The 15,289-nt window shown below is 58.8% G+C and overlaps 1 protein-coding gene across 2 annotated transcripts in view; it reads right to left on the bottom strand.

The window, feature by feature from the left end:
- PDE4C (phosphodiesterase 4C) overlaps positions 1 to 15,289 on the bottom strand; it is a 115,509-nt gene that overhangs the window by 83,948 nt on the left and 16,272 nt on the right. For both annotated transcript variants that reach the window (XM_084614464.1, XM_084614465.1), the window contains exon 3: positions 3,219 to 3,436. In XM_084614464.1, the coding sequence (XP_084470590.1) occupies positions 3,219 to 3,436 (218 nt within the window). The remainder of the gene's footprint in view (positions 1 to 3,218; positions 3,437 to 15,289) is intronic.

The raw sequence follows: 15,289 nt of genomic DNA, 5'->3' as shown, positions 1-15,289 counted from the left end.
CCACAGCAAGTCCGCCCAGGCGGGGTCCTGGGAAGCCAGAGGGTCCTGCCCCCCAACTCCGCACTCAGACGTGACTCTCAGCCAGCCAGGAAAACAGAAGGTTTATTAGACGACAGCAACATGGTCTAACACAGAGCTTGTAGGTGCAGAGAACAGGACCCCTCAGCCGGGTCCATGTTGTGGGGCAGTGAGCCAGACAACCACATCTGCACTTCACTCCATGTCCCAGCCAGCCCCAAACTGAAACTCCCTCCAGCCCCTCCTCCTCTGGGCTTTCTTTGTCCCTTTCCTAGGCCAGGAGGCCACCTGATTCCTTTGTTCTCCAACCCTTTAGCTTGCACCTTGTGGGGGAAGGGCCCAGGCCATCAGTTGCCAGGAAACAGGGTGTCAGCCATTCTCTGTGTCCAGACCCCTGCACACACCTGCCCTCTAGGGCTCTGCAATGATCATACACCCTTACCCCACCACCTAGATACTTAAGAACTGCATCGGGAAACTGAGGCACCCCCACACTATTCAGAGGAAACATTAAGAACAGTCCCACTTTGTCACACTGTGTCTTGACCATTGTTCCGCCCCGACCAAGGTGCGGTGCTGTGCTGCCCCGAGAAGCAGGCTGGGCCCATGCTGGGCTCCAGGATTTCTCTGCTCCTCTCTACCGGAGGAGTGTGTGGAACAAGGGCAGGACCCCGAGCCAAAGCCCAGTGTGGCCAATGGGCAGACTTTGGGACTGGGCCCTACAGGAATTCCCACTCCGCACCTGAAGAGCCACATGCCCCTGACGGACCAGCACCAGATTCTTGCATGTTCCCCCAAAGCAGCTTGCCACTGGCCCTGTTGGGAGCCATGCATGGGCTGCTGCAAGGCCAAACGCGGAGACGCTGGACACAGCCTAGAGCTCTGGGCTCTGATTAAAACACAAGCAACATGGCCAGACCCAGTTCACTGCCAGCCAGCAAAGGCAGAGGCGTCTGGTCCTACAGTCAGCACCAGGCTCTCCGAGACAAATGTGCAGGGGCTGTGGTTATAGCTCATTGTCTGTCCTATGCCCCCGAGCAGGCCTGGCAGAGGGGCATAGCACAGCGGGGCCATGCAGAGAACAGAGGGAGGAACGCGCACTGCCAAGAATCCACCTCCCCTCACATTGGACTTTCATATGACAGCAACTGCTGTCTGGACCAGGAGGTGAAGCCCCCTGCCAAGAGGGACTAGATCACGCGTGGGGAAGGCCTACGGGGCCAGGACAGGCACCTGCTCTGTCTGAAACAAAGCAGACACCTGGTCCTCCGGCAGCGGCCGCATGGGCATTGAGAGCATTTGCTTTATGCAGCGAGGGTGGGAACTGAAACCTCACTCCCACTGCCGGGGTGGGAGCCCGGCCTCCCTCAAGTTGATGGGGGGTTTGTCACCAACTTCAGTGGAGCCAGGATTTCACCCCACACTGGTCTCTCTGGCCCTGCCAAGTGGGACTTGTGGCTTGCCAGTGGAGGGGCAGGGGATGGTGCCATCACACCTTGGTGCAAAATGGGGAAGTGAAGCCAAAAACCACAAACAAAGCAGCCTCGACCGAGAGGGCAGAACCACCCCAAACACCCTTTTTTCTAGCCGGGTCCCCGTCTGGGGAGAGCAGGTCACCAGTAGCATAATGTACCCCCAGCTTGGCTCTGTGAAAAGCATCCCTGGGGGGCTGGTCATTCCCCATCAGCCCAGTGAAAAGCAGCACAGATCCAGTCTCGGCATCAAGGCCGCGCTGCGGGGCAGGGAGGCGATGCAGGGCTGCTGCCGCTTGTTTTTCTTGCCACAAGAAGAAATTAACCCCCCCCCCCCCGAAACGTGCGTGAGGCAGGGAGGTGCCGGGCTCCAGCGCAGAGAAGCAGCCAGAGACAATCTGCTACGACGGAACCGTCACCATCAATGTTGCCGGTGAGGAAGTTAAGAATGTGGAGCTGGGGGAAGGCGGCGTGGGGCTGGGCCAGTGGGACCACAGGCAGGAGGGGAAGAGTGCTCCAAAAGCAGTACCCCTTCCCCGCCCCCCCTCCGGGGCATCTGCTCCCTCTCCTGGCCAAGTTTGAAAACTGAGCATGAAATATCTGCCGGGCTCTCTGCGAGAGCGGACTCAAAGCAAGGCAATAGATGTTCGGGAACACATCTGTGGGGAATGAATATCAAGTAGGTTAGCCAGTCACTGGAGCCGGGAGCAGTGCCTGGGATGGGTGCCAGGCTGCTAATGAGCAGCAGAAGATGGAGGTGCCGCTGGCCCGAGGGAAGGAGCAGGCCTCTGTTGAAGCAAAAGGGCCCCCAGGCTTGGTGGTGTCACCGTAAGTGGGCGGCCAGGGGGCAGGCTGCAAGCATCACCCTGAGCTGCTCTGGGAGTGGCAGCTGTGGCCTGGCAGTTTGCAGAGTGCGTCCAGCGGGTGAGTTCCTAGCGTCCAGCAGGGGCTCCTTGGGGAAGTTTTGCCGCAAGACCAAGATTTCTGGTTTAACGTGCTGTAAAATCCACACGGCGGCTCTGGGTTCACTTCAGGTGCTGTCAGGAGCTCTGCGTTCCCGAGACAGAGTGAAGCAGCTGGGCCACCAGAACGCTGTTTCCTGAGCAATGGGACTGAACGCGAGCCATGGGAACCAGCCCAGCCCACCGGAGATGCCCACACAAACTGCAGGAGGCATCGAGGTCCCTCCGCTTTGCAGCCATTTCCCCTCCCTGTGCCTCTCTCTGACAGAAACCCATTAATAATGGTCCCTGCCGCACACACACCCGCCCCGCACTGCACACCCGCCCCGCACTGCACACCCGCCCCGCACTGCACACCCCCGGCCTCCCCATAAGCTGACACCCCCCCTGCTCCACCACCACTCCTCCCGGCACGTTCCATCTCGCAGGTCTGCAGAGCTCCAGGTACATTCACCTGTTCCCTGAAGCAGCGTCACTAACCGTGCTGGGAACTGGGGGGTCCAGGCCTAAATCCTGCTGGCTCTATGGCCCCCGCATAAGGCTCCCCAAGCCCCCCATGAAGCAGATGGCAATGGGGGAGCTGGAGCCCTGATGGGCCTCTCTCCACCTCTCTGGGCCTTTCAGCAGGTAGGGCCGGCAGCGTGGGAGCCTCCCCAGTCAGTGCAGAGAGCTCCCCAGCTCCTCCCATCAGGAGGGGAGGCCAGGCTCTCCTCAGCCCGGCCGGGAGACCTCGGGGAGCACGGGGCCCACCAACCGCTTGCCTTACCGTAGGAAGCCAGGCTCCTGGCCGCTGCTCGGCCTGCTCTCCTCAATGGTGAACACGACCCTGGGGCCCTCTGGCTCTGGGGGCCTGCTGGCCTCGCTGAGCACCACATGGCGACAAGCCAGCGGTGGCAGCAGTGGGGTCCCCGAGAAACGCCGCTTGATGGCATTCACATGGGGCGCTGTGCTGCAGTTGCTGAGGTCCGGGGAGTCTCTGGATTGCTGTGGGGAGAATGAGACTCATCAGCTTTGCAGGGAGTGACGGGAGCTCCTGGGCTGCGCCCCGGCCTCAGGACCAAGCCCCGATGGCACAAGGCACCTTGGCTTCCAGGCTGGATTCCCCAACCCGCTGCTGGGCTGGATTCCCATGCTCGCCCCAAGCCCTGCACAGGACTTCGAAGGGGCTGGATTTTCAGCAAGTGCTGAGGAGCCCCTCAAGGGCCATGCTGGGCACCCAGACTTGGTCACTCTTGACAATGAGGCCCCAGCACCCTGCTGACAGCGGGCTCGGAGCCAGACAGCCACAGGCCTGAAGCCCGGGCTGCAGCACCTGCACAGAGGAGCAATATAAGGAATAACCCAGCATCGCCTTTGCCAGAGCCCCAGGGCAACTCAGCGCAGTCCCTGCCCCTGCCTGAGGCCCCCTCCGTCCCTCAGCTGGCTGCCAAGCTTGGGGAATTCACCCCGGCTCTGGCTGGTCTCTCCAAGGACTGGAGTGACCGACACTACGGGCTGTGCAGCCTGCTGGGGGCACCCAAAGCTGGACTGCGGTGCTGGGGGCCTGGGGAGTTCCCTGCGTGGCCCCCCCTTTGTACTTCTGTGCTTCCCCTCCCCCACCCCTGCAATGCCCTGGAGCGGGTGGATTCCAGGCAACCCAGCAAGCCCCTCCCTCCAGGCCCACCGCTCCCTGGAATAACTCCGGAAAGGGCTCCCGGCTCCTCTTTGCACTAGGGCCCCTTTGCCTGGCCAGAGCCCCAGGCTGAGGGTTATTCCTGCGTTCCAGCATGGAGCAGCTCAGCCCAAAGAAGAGCCGCAAACACACACCTCAGCGGGGCAGGATAATGCCCCCCCCATGACAGCCACTTTGCTGGAGTCAGACGAGCACAAGTGACACCCACAGCCAGCAGCATTCTGCATGTCACCGCTTCGGGTGCGGGACGAGAAACTCCGGAGCCCTGGGACAGCCCAAGAGGCTCTTCCCCCGCCCCCCGCCAACCCACCCCACAGCTGACACCCCACGAGCCCTGGAAGGAAAGGGGGCAAGCGCAGGAGTGAAATCCAGGCCCCCCCAGCCAGCTAAGAAGTGCGGTGTGCCACCCCCCAGCCTTCCTGCCCAGGGCTAACGGGCCCACCCAGGGGGCTTGCTTGGCCAGCTGCCCAGACCCGGAGAGCTGCGTGCTGGGGACAGGCCAGGCCTAGACTGAACTGAGATGGGTCTGTGCAGTCCAGCCCTACAGACAGACAGGGCCGGGGGGGGCGGGGGTCGACAACATTCAGCCTGGGGCTTCGCTGCAGGGGGCAGGGCTGGAGCGGCAGACTGGGGAGAGCCTGCGGGAGGAACGTTGCACGTAGCCTGAGGCCAGCCTGCTGGAGCTGGGAAGCAGAGACTGTGTCTTCCTGTCCCTAACCCCTTCCCCGGCAGGGCGACCACAGCCTGGCTCTTGTCTGAGGATCCTCCACAGCACACGGCACACGCCGGGGGGCAGCAGCAGCAGGAGCCTGGCTGGGATTCAGTTCTGGAAATGTTCTCCCCCCGGGTCCCCACCTCCGACGTGCCCCAGCACAGGGGCAAGCTGCGATGGGGTGTCCCCTTGGGCCCGGGAGGAGGGTCTCAGCCACAAGACCTTGGCTTCAAGGGCAGGCTGCTACTGCTGCCAGGGAGCCCAGTGGCCTCAGGCTAGTGCCACCAGTCTCATGCCCGTGGGCAGGGCATTGGCAGCTGGGAGCTCTCCATGGTGCCACAACAGCACTGGCCCTGGCAGGCAACTGGCCCTTTGCACACGAGCGGGTGCAAGACAGACCCAGCGCTGGGCAGGTGCTCGCCGGGGGTCCCCCCGTGGCCTGGCTGCGCGGTCTCTGGGGGCAGCAGGGGACGTGCCCCAGCAAAGCTCAGCCATGCAGCTCAGAGCAGCACCTTTGGCTCCATGGGCCGATGCGGTGCTGGAGCTGGCCTGCTTCCAGCCCCACGAGAGGGGGGCTCACTGGCTTGCAGGGGAGAAGCAGCTGCTCAGATGCACTTGATGCAGCTTCTCTGCAGGCGAATTGATGCCAGCTGATTGGTCTGGACAGCTGATAATTAATTATCTTTCTTTGAGATTCTCCCATCACTTCGACTAATTAAAAAGCCCTCTCAGAATAAATTGCATTTCCAATGAATGCAGACAAGGCTCCGTGGATTGATCGCAGGCTGTCAGCCCGCACCAGCAGGGCCCAGCGACTGGATCTAGGGTGCATGGGTTAGCCCATGGAGGGGAGTGGGGCAGAGATGGGGGCGGGGAAAGCGGGGGTGGCTCTCACCAGAGCCTGTTCTCACTCCTGGGCCGACGCACATGGCCCCAGATCAAACCAAGGGGCAGTGAGGGCATTTCAGGAGAAGGGGGCACAGCTGGCCTGGCAGCCAGGGCTCAGCCATACGCGGGGAGGGCATGCTGGGGAGGGGGCAAGCAGTGTTTTCCAGCCTGGCAGCAGAGCTGCTTGCCCCGGGCGTGGCATTGCTCTCCCTGAGCAGCAGGTGCTGGGGAAAGCGACACACGGCCCCACGTGGAGCTCTCGGGGTGGGGGTATACTCAGTGCTGCCTTTGGAGCTGGAGAGCGGGCCCCAGGGAGCAGGAAAGGGCCATGGGGGGGGTCTGCTGGCTTAACCCCCCCAGCCTGAGGGAGCAGCAGCAGGGGGAGCCCTCTCCTGGGTATGGGGTGGAGTTTAACCTCCCCCCATGCCAGCTTCGACTCAGCCAGACTGGGAATCACACCCACACCCTAGTGCCCGACTGAGCCCCTGGGTGCAGGCAGTGCAGGGCACTGGTGACACCTGCTGGCCACAGTGGTTCTCTGCCAGCTTGCGGGTCCCCTGGGCCTCCACCTCTGCAGGGTGCCCTGGGTTCCTGATGCAGGTTCAGATTCCCAGGCCAGAGACGGGCCCCCAGCGATTCCTAGGGCAGGTCTGGGAGAAACAGCCCAGCGTGACTGTCAGTGCTGGAGTGAGTATCCGCTGTCAGGCGCGGTACATTGTTCCGGTGCTTAATTACTGCACTGGTAACAATTCACCCCTTATTTCCACACTGAACTGCTCTCGCTTCCACTTGCAGCCAGTGGTTCGTGTTAGGCCTGGCTCCGCTAGTGTGGAGAGCCCAGCACTAAACAGTCATTCCCTGGGTGAGACTGATAGATTCGGATCCAGTCGCCCCATAACCTTCTCTCTGTTAAGCTAAGTAGCTTGAGCTCTCTGAGTCCATCACTCTAAGGCAGGTTTTCTAACCCTTTAATCCTTCTTGTGGCTCTTCTCTGAGCCTCTCCAATGTACCAGCATCCGTTGTGAACTGTGGGCACCGGAACTGGACTCAGGATTCCAGCAGCAGTCACAGCAGTGCCAAGTACAGATTCTCTGCTCCTACTCGAGAGTCTGTTTGTGCCTCCCAGGGTCGCATTAACCCTTCAGGCCAAAGTGTCACATGGGGAGCTCATAGTCAGATGTCTTTCTACAACAGCCCCCAAATCTGTCACCCCGCTCACTGCTTCCCAGGATAGAGGCTCCTGTCCTGTAGGTATGGCTGACACTCGTTGTTCCTAGATGTACACATTTCCATTTAGCCATATTAAAATGCACATTGTTTGTTTGCATCCACTTTACCAAGTGATCCAGATCACTCTGAATCAGTCACCCGCGTCTCCAATTTTTGGGCCATCTGCTAAACTTATCAGTGATTATTTTGTGTTTTCTCCAGGTCATTAATAAAAGTGTCAAACAGCACAGGGCCAAGAACCAATTCCCATGGGACCTCACACCTGATGGACAGTGATTGCTTATTCACAATTACATTTTGAGACCTAGTACCAGAGTAGCAGCCGTGTTAGTCTGTATTCGCAAAAGAACAGGAGGACTTATGGCACTTTAGAGACTAACCAATTTATTTGAGCATAAGCCATAACTCACAAAAGCTTATGCTCAAATAAATTGGTTAGTCTCTAAGGTGCCACAAGTCCTCCTGTTCTTTTTGAGACCTAGCAGTTTGCCAGTTTTAAATCCATTTAACATGTGCCATGGTAATTTTATATCATTCCAGTTTTTTAAATCAAAATGTCCTGTGATACCAAGTCAAACACCTTCCAGAAGTCTATCACAACACTCTTACCTTTATCAACCAAACTTGTAATCGCATAAAAAAACAAAAGGATAGCAAGTTAGTTTGACAGGACCCTGTGACACAGTAGGGGGGGGGAGGGTTGACCTAGGGATGTGGCAGGGGAGTTTCATTGGGGATGGGAGACCTGAGAGCCTGTACCCTGAGCTGGGGGGGGGGAGGGAGGTAACACCTCTGCCCGGGAAACTGGACAAAGGCTGCAGGAGGGAGCCTGCTGTGGGGGGGTTTGGTTTCAGTTTTGGGCTGGGTGGTGGAACACAGGGAATCCCAGGGCTGGGGTCTAAGCTCCCTGCCCCCCAAAAGGACTCGACTGAGGGGTCCTGGTTGTACCCACAAGCTCTGTTTTAGACTGTGTTCCTATTGTCCAATAAACCTTCCATTTTACTGGCTGGCTGAGAGTCACAGTGATTCCCAGGAAGAGGGGTGCAGGGCCCAGACTACCCCACACTCCGTGGCAGACCCATTTGACATATACCCATGTGGATTTGCATTAATTAGATTACTTCTTCTCTAATTCTTTACTGAGTCCCATATCAGCTGCTCCATTATCTTGCCCAGGATCGATGTCAGACTGACAGGCCTATAATTACCTGGGTCATCCTGGTCACGCTTTTAAAATATTGGCACAACATTAGCTTTCTTTCAGTCTTCTGGAACGTCCCCAGTGTACCAAGACTGACTGAAAATCACTATTAACGGTCCAGAGAACTCCTCAGCCAGCTCTTTTAAAACTCATGAATGGAAGTCACCTGGACCTGCTGGTTTTAAAAAGTCTGGTAGCTGCTGTTTAACATCCTCCTGAAATGCTAGTGGAATGGAAAGTGTGTTATCATAGGATATTACTACATCAGCTGGTTTTTCTTCCAAATACAGAAATATTTATTGAACACTGTGACAAAGTGGGACTGTTCTTAATGTTTCCTCTGAATAGTGTGGGGGTGCCTCAGTTTCCCCTATGCAGTTCTTAAGTATCTAGGTGGTGGGATAAGGGTGTATAATTGTTGCAGAGCCCTAGAGGGCAGGTGTGTGCAGGGGTCTGGACACAGAGAATGGCCAACACCCTGTTTCCTGGCAATTGATGGCCTGGCTCTTCCCCCCTGCAAGGTGAGAGCTAAAGGGTTGAAGATAAAGGAATCAGGTAACCTCCTGGCCTGGAAAGGGACAAAGCCCAGAGGAGGAGGGGCGGGAGAGAGTTTCAGTTTGGGGCTGGCCGGGGATGAGGAGTGAGTGCAAACGGGGTTGTCTAGCTCACTGCCCCCCAAAATGAACCCGGCTCATGGGTCCTGTTCTCTGTACCTACAAGCTCTGTTTTAGACCATGTTCCTGTCATCTAATAAACCTTCTGTTACTGGCTGGCTGAGAGTCATGTCTGACTGCGGAGTTGGGGGGCAGGACCCTCTGGCTTCCCCAGGACCCCGCCTGGGTGGGCTCGCTGTGGGAAGCACATGGAGGGGCAGAGGATGCTGAAAGCTCTGAGCTCAGACCCAGGAAGGTGGAAGCCATGTGAGCTGTTTGCCCTGCAGACAGGCTGCTCCAGAGAGACTTCACCCGAGTCCTGACTAGCTTTGTAGGGAGCAATTCCAGAGCATCACCCGGGGACGCCGTGACAAACACTTTTGCCTTTTGTGCATTATTATTGGTAATTCTACCATTTCCACTTAGTAATGGACCAGTACCATCATCAAGATTTTTTTTCCTAATAAACTTAAACTCCTTATTGTCCTTGTCTATGGCCAGCAGAATTATCTCCTTATGTCCCTTTGCTTCCCTTATCAATTTTCTTCACTTCCTAGCTTTTGATTTATATTCATTACTATCAATTTCCCCTTAACTGACTTTGTTTCCCCTCTAAACCAGGTTGTTTTTTTAACCAGTATATCTTATTTCAAATTGTAGTATTGTGGCTTTAACAAGTCCCAATTATCATTCACATTCTTCTGATTAAATCCTTCCTCCCAGCTGACCTGGCTCATAATTGCTTTCAGCTTTGTGAAATTGGCCTTTTTAAATCACCAAGTCTGAGTATCACTGGTCTGGGCTTTACTGTGTTTGCGTATCATAGATGTGATCCAGCCATGATCACTTGTCCTAAGTTGCTATTAATGCCGAGTTCTGTGATCAGTTCCAATTTGTTTGTCCCAATGAGGCTGAACACAGAATGCTCCTTCGAGTGCAGTCCCCGGTGGGTGAAGAGTCCCCACGCTGGCAGTAGTGAGGACTGCTGGGAGCTCGCCAATACTTGGGAGAAAGGCTAGAGCAAAGTCCTTCTGTCCTGCTGGGCACAGGGCTGAGGAGGAGGGAGGGAGGAATATCTCATCTTGTGCATGGGTCCCAGCTGCGATGGATGGTCACTGGGAGGGAGGACTAGCCTTGCACACATTGCAGGTTGCAAAGGACGCTTGTAAGAGGTTGACATTAATTAGCTCTTATTTACAATGCTAATTGCAATGACACTGTGCTGGTGCCAATAAATCACTCTGTTTAACAAACCTGCAGCAAGCTGCATCTGCTGCCACATTGATGGATGTCTGGGGGACTATTCCTTTAACTACAAAAAGAAGTATAAGAACAAACTCAGTGGCTAATTAAGCTGCAGGCAGCCTGGCACTGATAGATGCAGCAAGGCAGAAAGCACGCACCACGGCAGGAGACAGCTTCCCGCAGGGCCGCGAGCAGGTGCGGGGCACAGACAGGCTGATGGCTGGAAGGGAGCAGTTTCTAGAGCATGAAGTTCAGAGGCTGCTTCTCTGCTCTTGAGTCAGGGAACCAAGGCCACTCAGGCCTTGAGCAGCTGCCAGCCAAGCGGGGCAGCCAGCCCTGAGCAGAGAACAGAGGGAGCCCCTTCCACAGCCCTTCGCCGACACCAGGGGCAAACCGCACACAAACCTGCCTTCGTGTGGTGTTCACGCTGCAGGCTTTTAGTGCTGCCCTGGGCTCCTCCTGCCCTTCCACTGCCAGGATCCCACCCAAGACCGTCAGGGTCACGGGTCAGAGCAGGGGCAAACCTGAGGCTGGCTGAAGCTGAGGAGTTCATAGTCAGGTCCTGGCCAGGGGCAATGCCAAGGGTGGGAATTGGAGAGTGAGTTCAAATCAAGCCAGGAATTCAAGGGGCTGGCACAGTCATGGCAGCTGCAGAAGATCCACACTATTACCTAGATGCTTCCTAGAAGGCACCTTGGGCTTATATAGGGCAGGGAGCCAATCAGCCCCTGGGGCTGCTGCCTGTCAAACCCTGGAGGTGGAACTTCCCTGTCTGCATCCACAGCAGATCCTGGGAAGTGGCATGCCAGGTGGTTACAGCTGCTGCTGGGTGGCTCTGCAGGCCTGGGTTTTAGAGCCATGGGGCCTTCCCTCCCCCATGGGAGTTCTGGGGACACTTCCCATGCGGCACAGCTGCACACCCTTAACTCTGCCTGCATGGACCCTTGCCCCAGGGAGAGCACAGCGATACGGTCCCTGCTTGACGGGTGGGTCTGGGGTGGCACTTTGCTCAGGATGCGTTTGACAGTCACTTTGCCCTGGGCCAAATGGACAGAGGAGGAGCTGGGCAAAGGCAGGTCAGCCCCCTCCCGCGCGTGGGGAATACCCAGACAAAGCCGCAACGTGGCCCTGCCCTGTGCCCCGGAGGACAGCCCCGCCTGCGGCTCTCCCATCGCGGGCTCAGGGCCTGGGCACCGAGTTGTTCTTGGGGCTGTTCCGCACCGAGCAGACACTGCACGGGGCGCTGCTCCACGGGGAGAGCCAGTTTCACATTTAATTTGCAATTGCCGTGCCAGTGGAGCGGGTGCGGCTGGCTGCGTAGTTGCGGCTCTGCTCAGACCTTGACTCTGCTGGAAATGCCACGGGCCGCTGGAGCAAGGCGCAGCAGCACCTCCCCTCCCTGGGCCACGTGCCGCTTCCAGGCTCACTAGCCCACTTCGACCCTCAGGCCGATGGTTCCAGCAATCCCATCACCAACGTCTGGGCATGTGCCACACGGTCTTTCCAGCCCTGACCCCAGTCAGCACCTGGCAGCAAGGACAGCGCATGCTAATCTGCATGCGGAGGCCAAGCAGCAGGCTTGAGCCACCCACTGCCACCCCAGCAGGGGCAGCCCAGCCCTGGCTACGTCCGGTGACCGTGGGTGAGTCGTTAAGGCAAGGCCATGAAAAGCCAGGGTCCAAATTCCCTTCCCGCTGCGGCCCCCAGTGCGTAGGGGAGTCATGCCCACTCACGCCCAGGCCGACCCTTGGCCAGATGCCTGGCAGGGCGGTGTTAAGGCCTGCAATGCCTTTGTCACATGCACAGGGGCTGTGCCCGTGTCCTCCCCGCACCACAACCCAGAGGTGCCTGCGATTCTGGTACCGATCTCGGGCCTAATCCTGCAGGGTGCAGACTGTCCTGCGCAGTCAAAGAAGCTGGCAGAAGAGGAGGGTGCCCAGCCCTGCGCTGGGGCAAGGGCTGGCTCAGACTGGCCATTCTGTATCATTCCCCTTTCTGTGCTGCACACCAGCATCAGGACTGCCCCCGCTCCTGCTCCCACTGTGCTACCCCACAGCCCGGCCCGGCCCTGGCTATAAATAACGGGCTGGCTGGGGAGCCAGGAACACGACCTGCCCTCGCCCTCACATTCACAGGACTGGGCAAATCCTGGAAGCGTTCGTTCTGGACAGCTGCAATTAGAGTGACAGCCTGAAAAGCAGAGACAGGGTTCCCAGCTGCAGGCCTCACCCTGCCCTACCATGGTTAGTGGGCTTGGGAAGCCTTTAAACATAATTAGGAGAAATAAAGCCATTAATTTGCAATCCCCAACTGACGCAGCAAGGCCCTCTGGCCGGAGAGCACCCGCCCTGATGGAGGACGGATGGCCCAGGACCAGCTGCTGAGGGAAACCCTTCGCTCCCAGCCCACCCAGGGCTGTCACCTGCCCCGCGGCCCTGCTCAGCCAGGCGGCCGTCCAACCCACCAGCACTGCCACTGAGTAACCAGCCCCCCAGCACCCAACCAGGCAGCAAAAACGGAGGTGTTTCGATTCAGCAGAGCCCCAGGAAAATGACGCTTCCCAGACCCAGCCAGAGCAGCGGCTGCTGGAGGGAAAAGGCCCTTTGCAAAAGCTGGGTGAGCAGCTCGGTCTCTGGTCGATTGCCCAGAAAGGCTCGTTCCAGCCCTAGCAGAGGAACAGACCTAGCGCTGGTCTGAACAGCCCCACTGAGAGAGGAAGGCAATGGCAGGAGGAGGAGGGGTGGGCAGCAGCCACCCCCCACAGCTTGTGTGAGGTGCGAGGGAAGGGTAGGGGTGCGTGTGTGGGGGGGTGAGATGTGAGGGTGTGTGTGTGAGGGATGAAGGTGAGCAGGGTGCAGGGAGAGGGGTGCGAGGGAAGGGGGGAGGTGTGTGTGTGGGTGACTGTGAGGGGTGTGTGTGAGGAGGGGTGAAGGGATGTTGTTGAGAGGGGTGTGTGTGAGGGGTGTGTGTGAGGGAAGGGTGAGGGGATGTGGTTGTGAGGGGTGTGTGCGAGGCAAGGGTGGGGTGTGTGTGAGGGGTGTGTGTGAGGGAAGGGTGAGGGGATGTGGTTGTGAGGGGTGTGTGCGAGGCAAGGGTGGGGTGTGTGTGAGGGGTGTGTGTGAGGGAAGGGTGAGGGGATGTGGTTGTGAGGGGTGTGTGCGAGGCAAGGGTGGGGTGTGTGTGAGGGAGGGGTGGGGGTGCAAGGGGTGCAGGTGAGTGGGGTGCAGGGAGAGGGGTGCGAGGGAAGGGTTGGGGGTGGAAGGGGGTGTGACTATGAGGAGTGTGTGTGAGGGAGGGGTGAAGGGATGTTGTTGTGAGGGGTGTGTGCGAGGCAAGGGTGGGGTGTGTGTGAGGGGTGTGTGTGAGGGAAGGGTGAGGGGATGTGGTTGTGAGGGGTGTGTGCGAGGCAAGGGTGGGGTGTGTGTGAGGGAGGGGTGAAGGGATGTTGTTGTGGGGGGGGTGTGAGGGAGGGGTGAGGGGATGTGGTTGTGAGGGGTGTGTGCGAGGCAAGGGTGGGGTGTGTGTGAGGGAGGGGTGGGGGTGCGAGGGGTGCAGGTGAGTGGGGTGCAGGGAGAGGGGTGCGAGGGAAGGGTTGGGGGTGGGAGGGGGTGTGACTGTGAGGAGTGTGTGGGAGGGAAGGGGTTGGGGGTGAGTGTGCGAGGAGGCCGATGGTTTGTTTATGTTGTGTGCTGGCTAAAAAGGCGAACAGCCCCCCTCCCGCTCCCTGCTCGGCCCCAGCCCTGAGCAGATGGTTTTTATCCTGCAGGCCTGAGAAGCTGCCACTGCCAGCAGGAGCCCTGAGGTGCGATGGCGGCCAGCCGGCTCCTTCCCTGCCCTTCCCTGCGCCCCGGCGAGCGACAGACAAGTGGGGGGGGCGCAGCGGGTCCCAGCCGCCGTGACGGGGGCTGCACTGGGCAGAGCCGGTGCCAGCCACTTCCCAAGGGACAAGTTCGCCACTGCAGCGCCCAGCTCCACTGCCCCGCTGCGGGACCGGAGCAGCACCGTGGCCCTTTCCCCAGGTCCCGGCCTCCTGCTAGAGCTCGCGGCACCTGCCCTGGCATGCCCCAGGCCGCCACCGGAGCACGAAAAGCGAAGCAGGCACGGAAAACCAGAGCGGGGGGGTATGGGGGGGCCGGGGTAGAGAGACAACGGTGCTCACATCTAGTCCATGATCCCAGCCTGCCTGCAAGAAAAACAGCCCCGGGGCAGGGCCTCGCACCCGCCACAAGACGGAGCCGGAAAGGGTCACAGGAACCCCACTCTGCTCATCCCCCACCTCAGCGATTCATTGTCACCCCCCCCCAGCCCCACATCAGCTCTGCCCCCGAACTCCCCACAGCAACCCCCCGCCATCAGCCCTGCTCCCAGCCCCCACACCAGCTTGGCCCCCAGCGGCTCACACTCCTGGAACCTGTCGCAGGCTTCCAGGATCTGTGGAGTCAGTGCGGGGCAAACAGCTCCACGCGCGGCCGAGGCCTGCAGCACCGGGGTGTGGAACCCCAGGGCTAGCCACGGCCGCCCGGGGCACCGCTACCCCCAACTCTGCAGTGCCCAGGGTGCCGAGCCAGCGTCCCTGCCTCGCCTGTCCCATCAGCACCCCCCGGGCTCCCTAACCCAGCCTGACAGGCAGGGACAGAGAAGCAGATGAGTGACAGGGTGTGCGCTCCTGGGTGACGGAGACGCTGCCTTCGCGGCTGCTTTGTCTCCCCTCCAGCAGCTGGAGCGTGGAGCTGGAGCCCAGAGCCCGGGTGCAATTCCTGCTATTTCTCCAGCTGTCTGTCAGGTGTCATGAAAGCAGCAACAACAAAATCGTTTGCAAACGATCAGGCAGGCGTTTCATGCAGCAGCTTTAGAGCAATTCTGTGCCTTAGTGTAAAACTTCCCTGTTTCTCTCTTGATTAAAAGCAAGTTTTTAAAATATTCCTGCATTTCCTTTCCGTCAAACACGCCCAGGCTCCAAACAGACACCAGCCATTCGCCCTGGTGGTCCACCTGGGGTTGGGTTAACTCACCCCAGAGCTGGTTTCGTTTACATCCAGGCCAGAGGAAACTTGGGCTCCAAACCACTGTTCTTCTCCCACCATGGCATGAACACCCAGCCTGACTGGCCACTGCTGCCAGGGTCCCGCTTCCCAGATCCTAGCCCCTGTGCAGAGCAGGGATCCCACAAAGGGAAGGGCAGGACTGACTGTTTCGCTGGGCCCAGAATGGAGCCCCCTCACACACTAGCAGAGGG

Source organism: Lepidochelys olivacea (genome assembly GCF_965140295.1).
Source record: "Lepidochelys olivacea isolate rLepOli2 genome assembly, chromosome: 25".
NCBI classification, from domain to species: domain Eukaryota; kingdom Metazoa; phylum Chordata; order Testudines; family Cheloniidae; genus Lepidochelys; species Lepidochelys olivacea.
The sequence above is the reverse complement of the archived record's forward strand: the minus strand, read 5'-3'. Positions and strand labels throughout refer to the sequence as shown.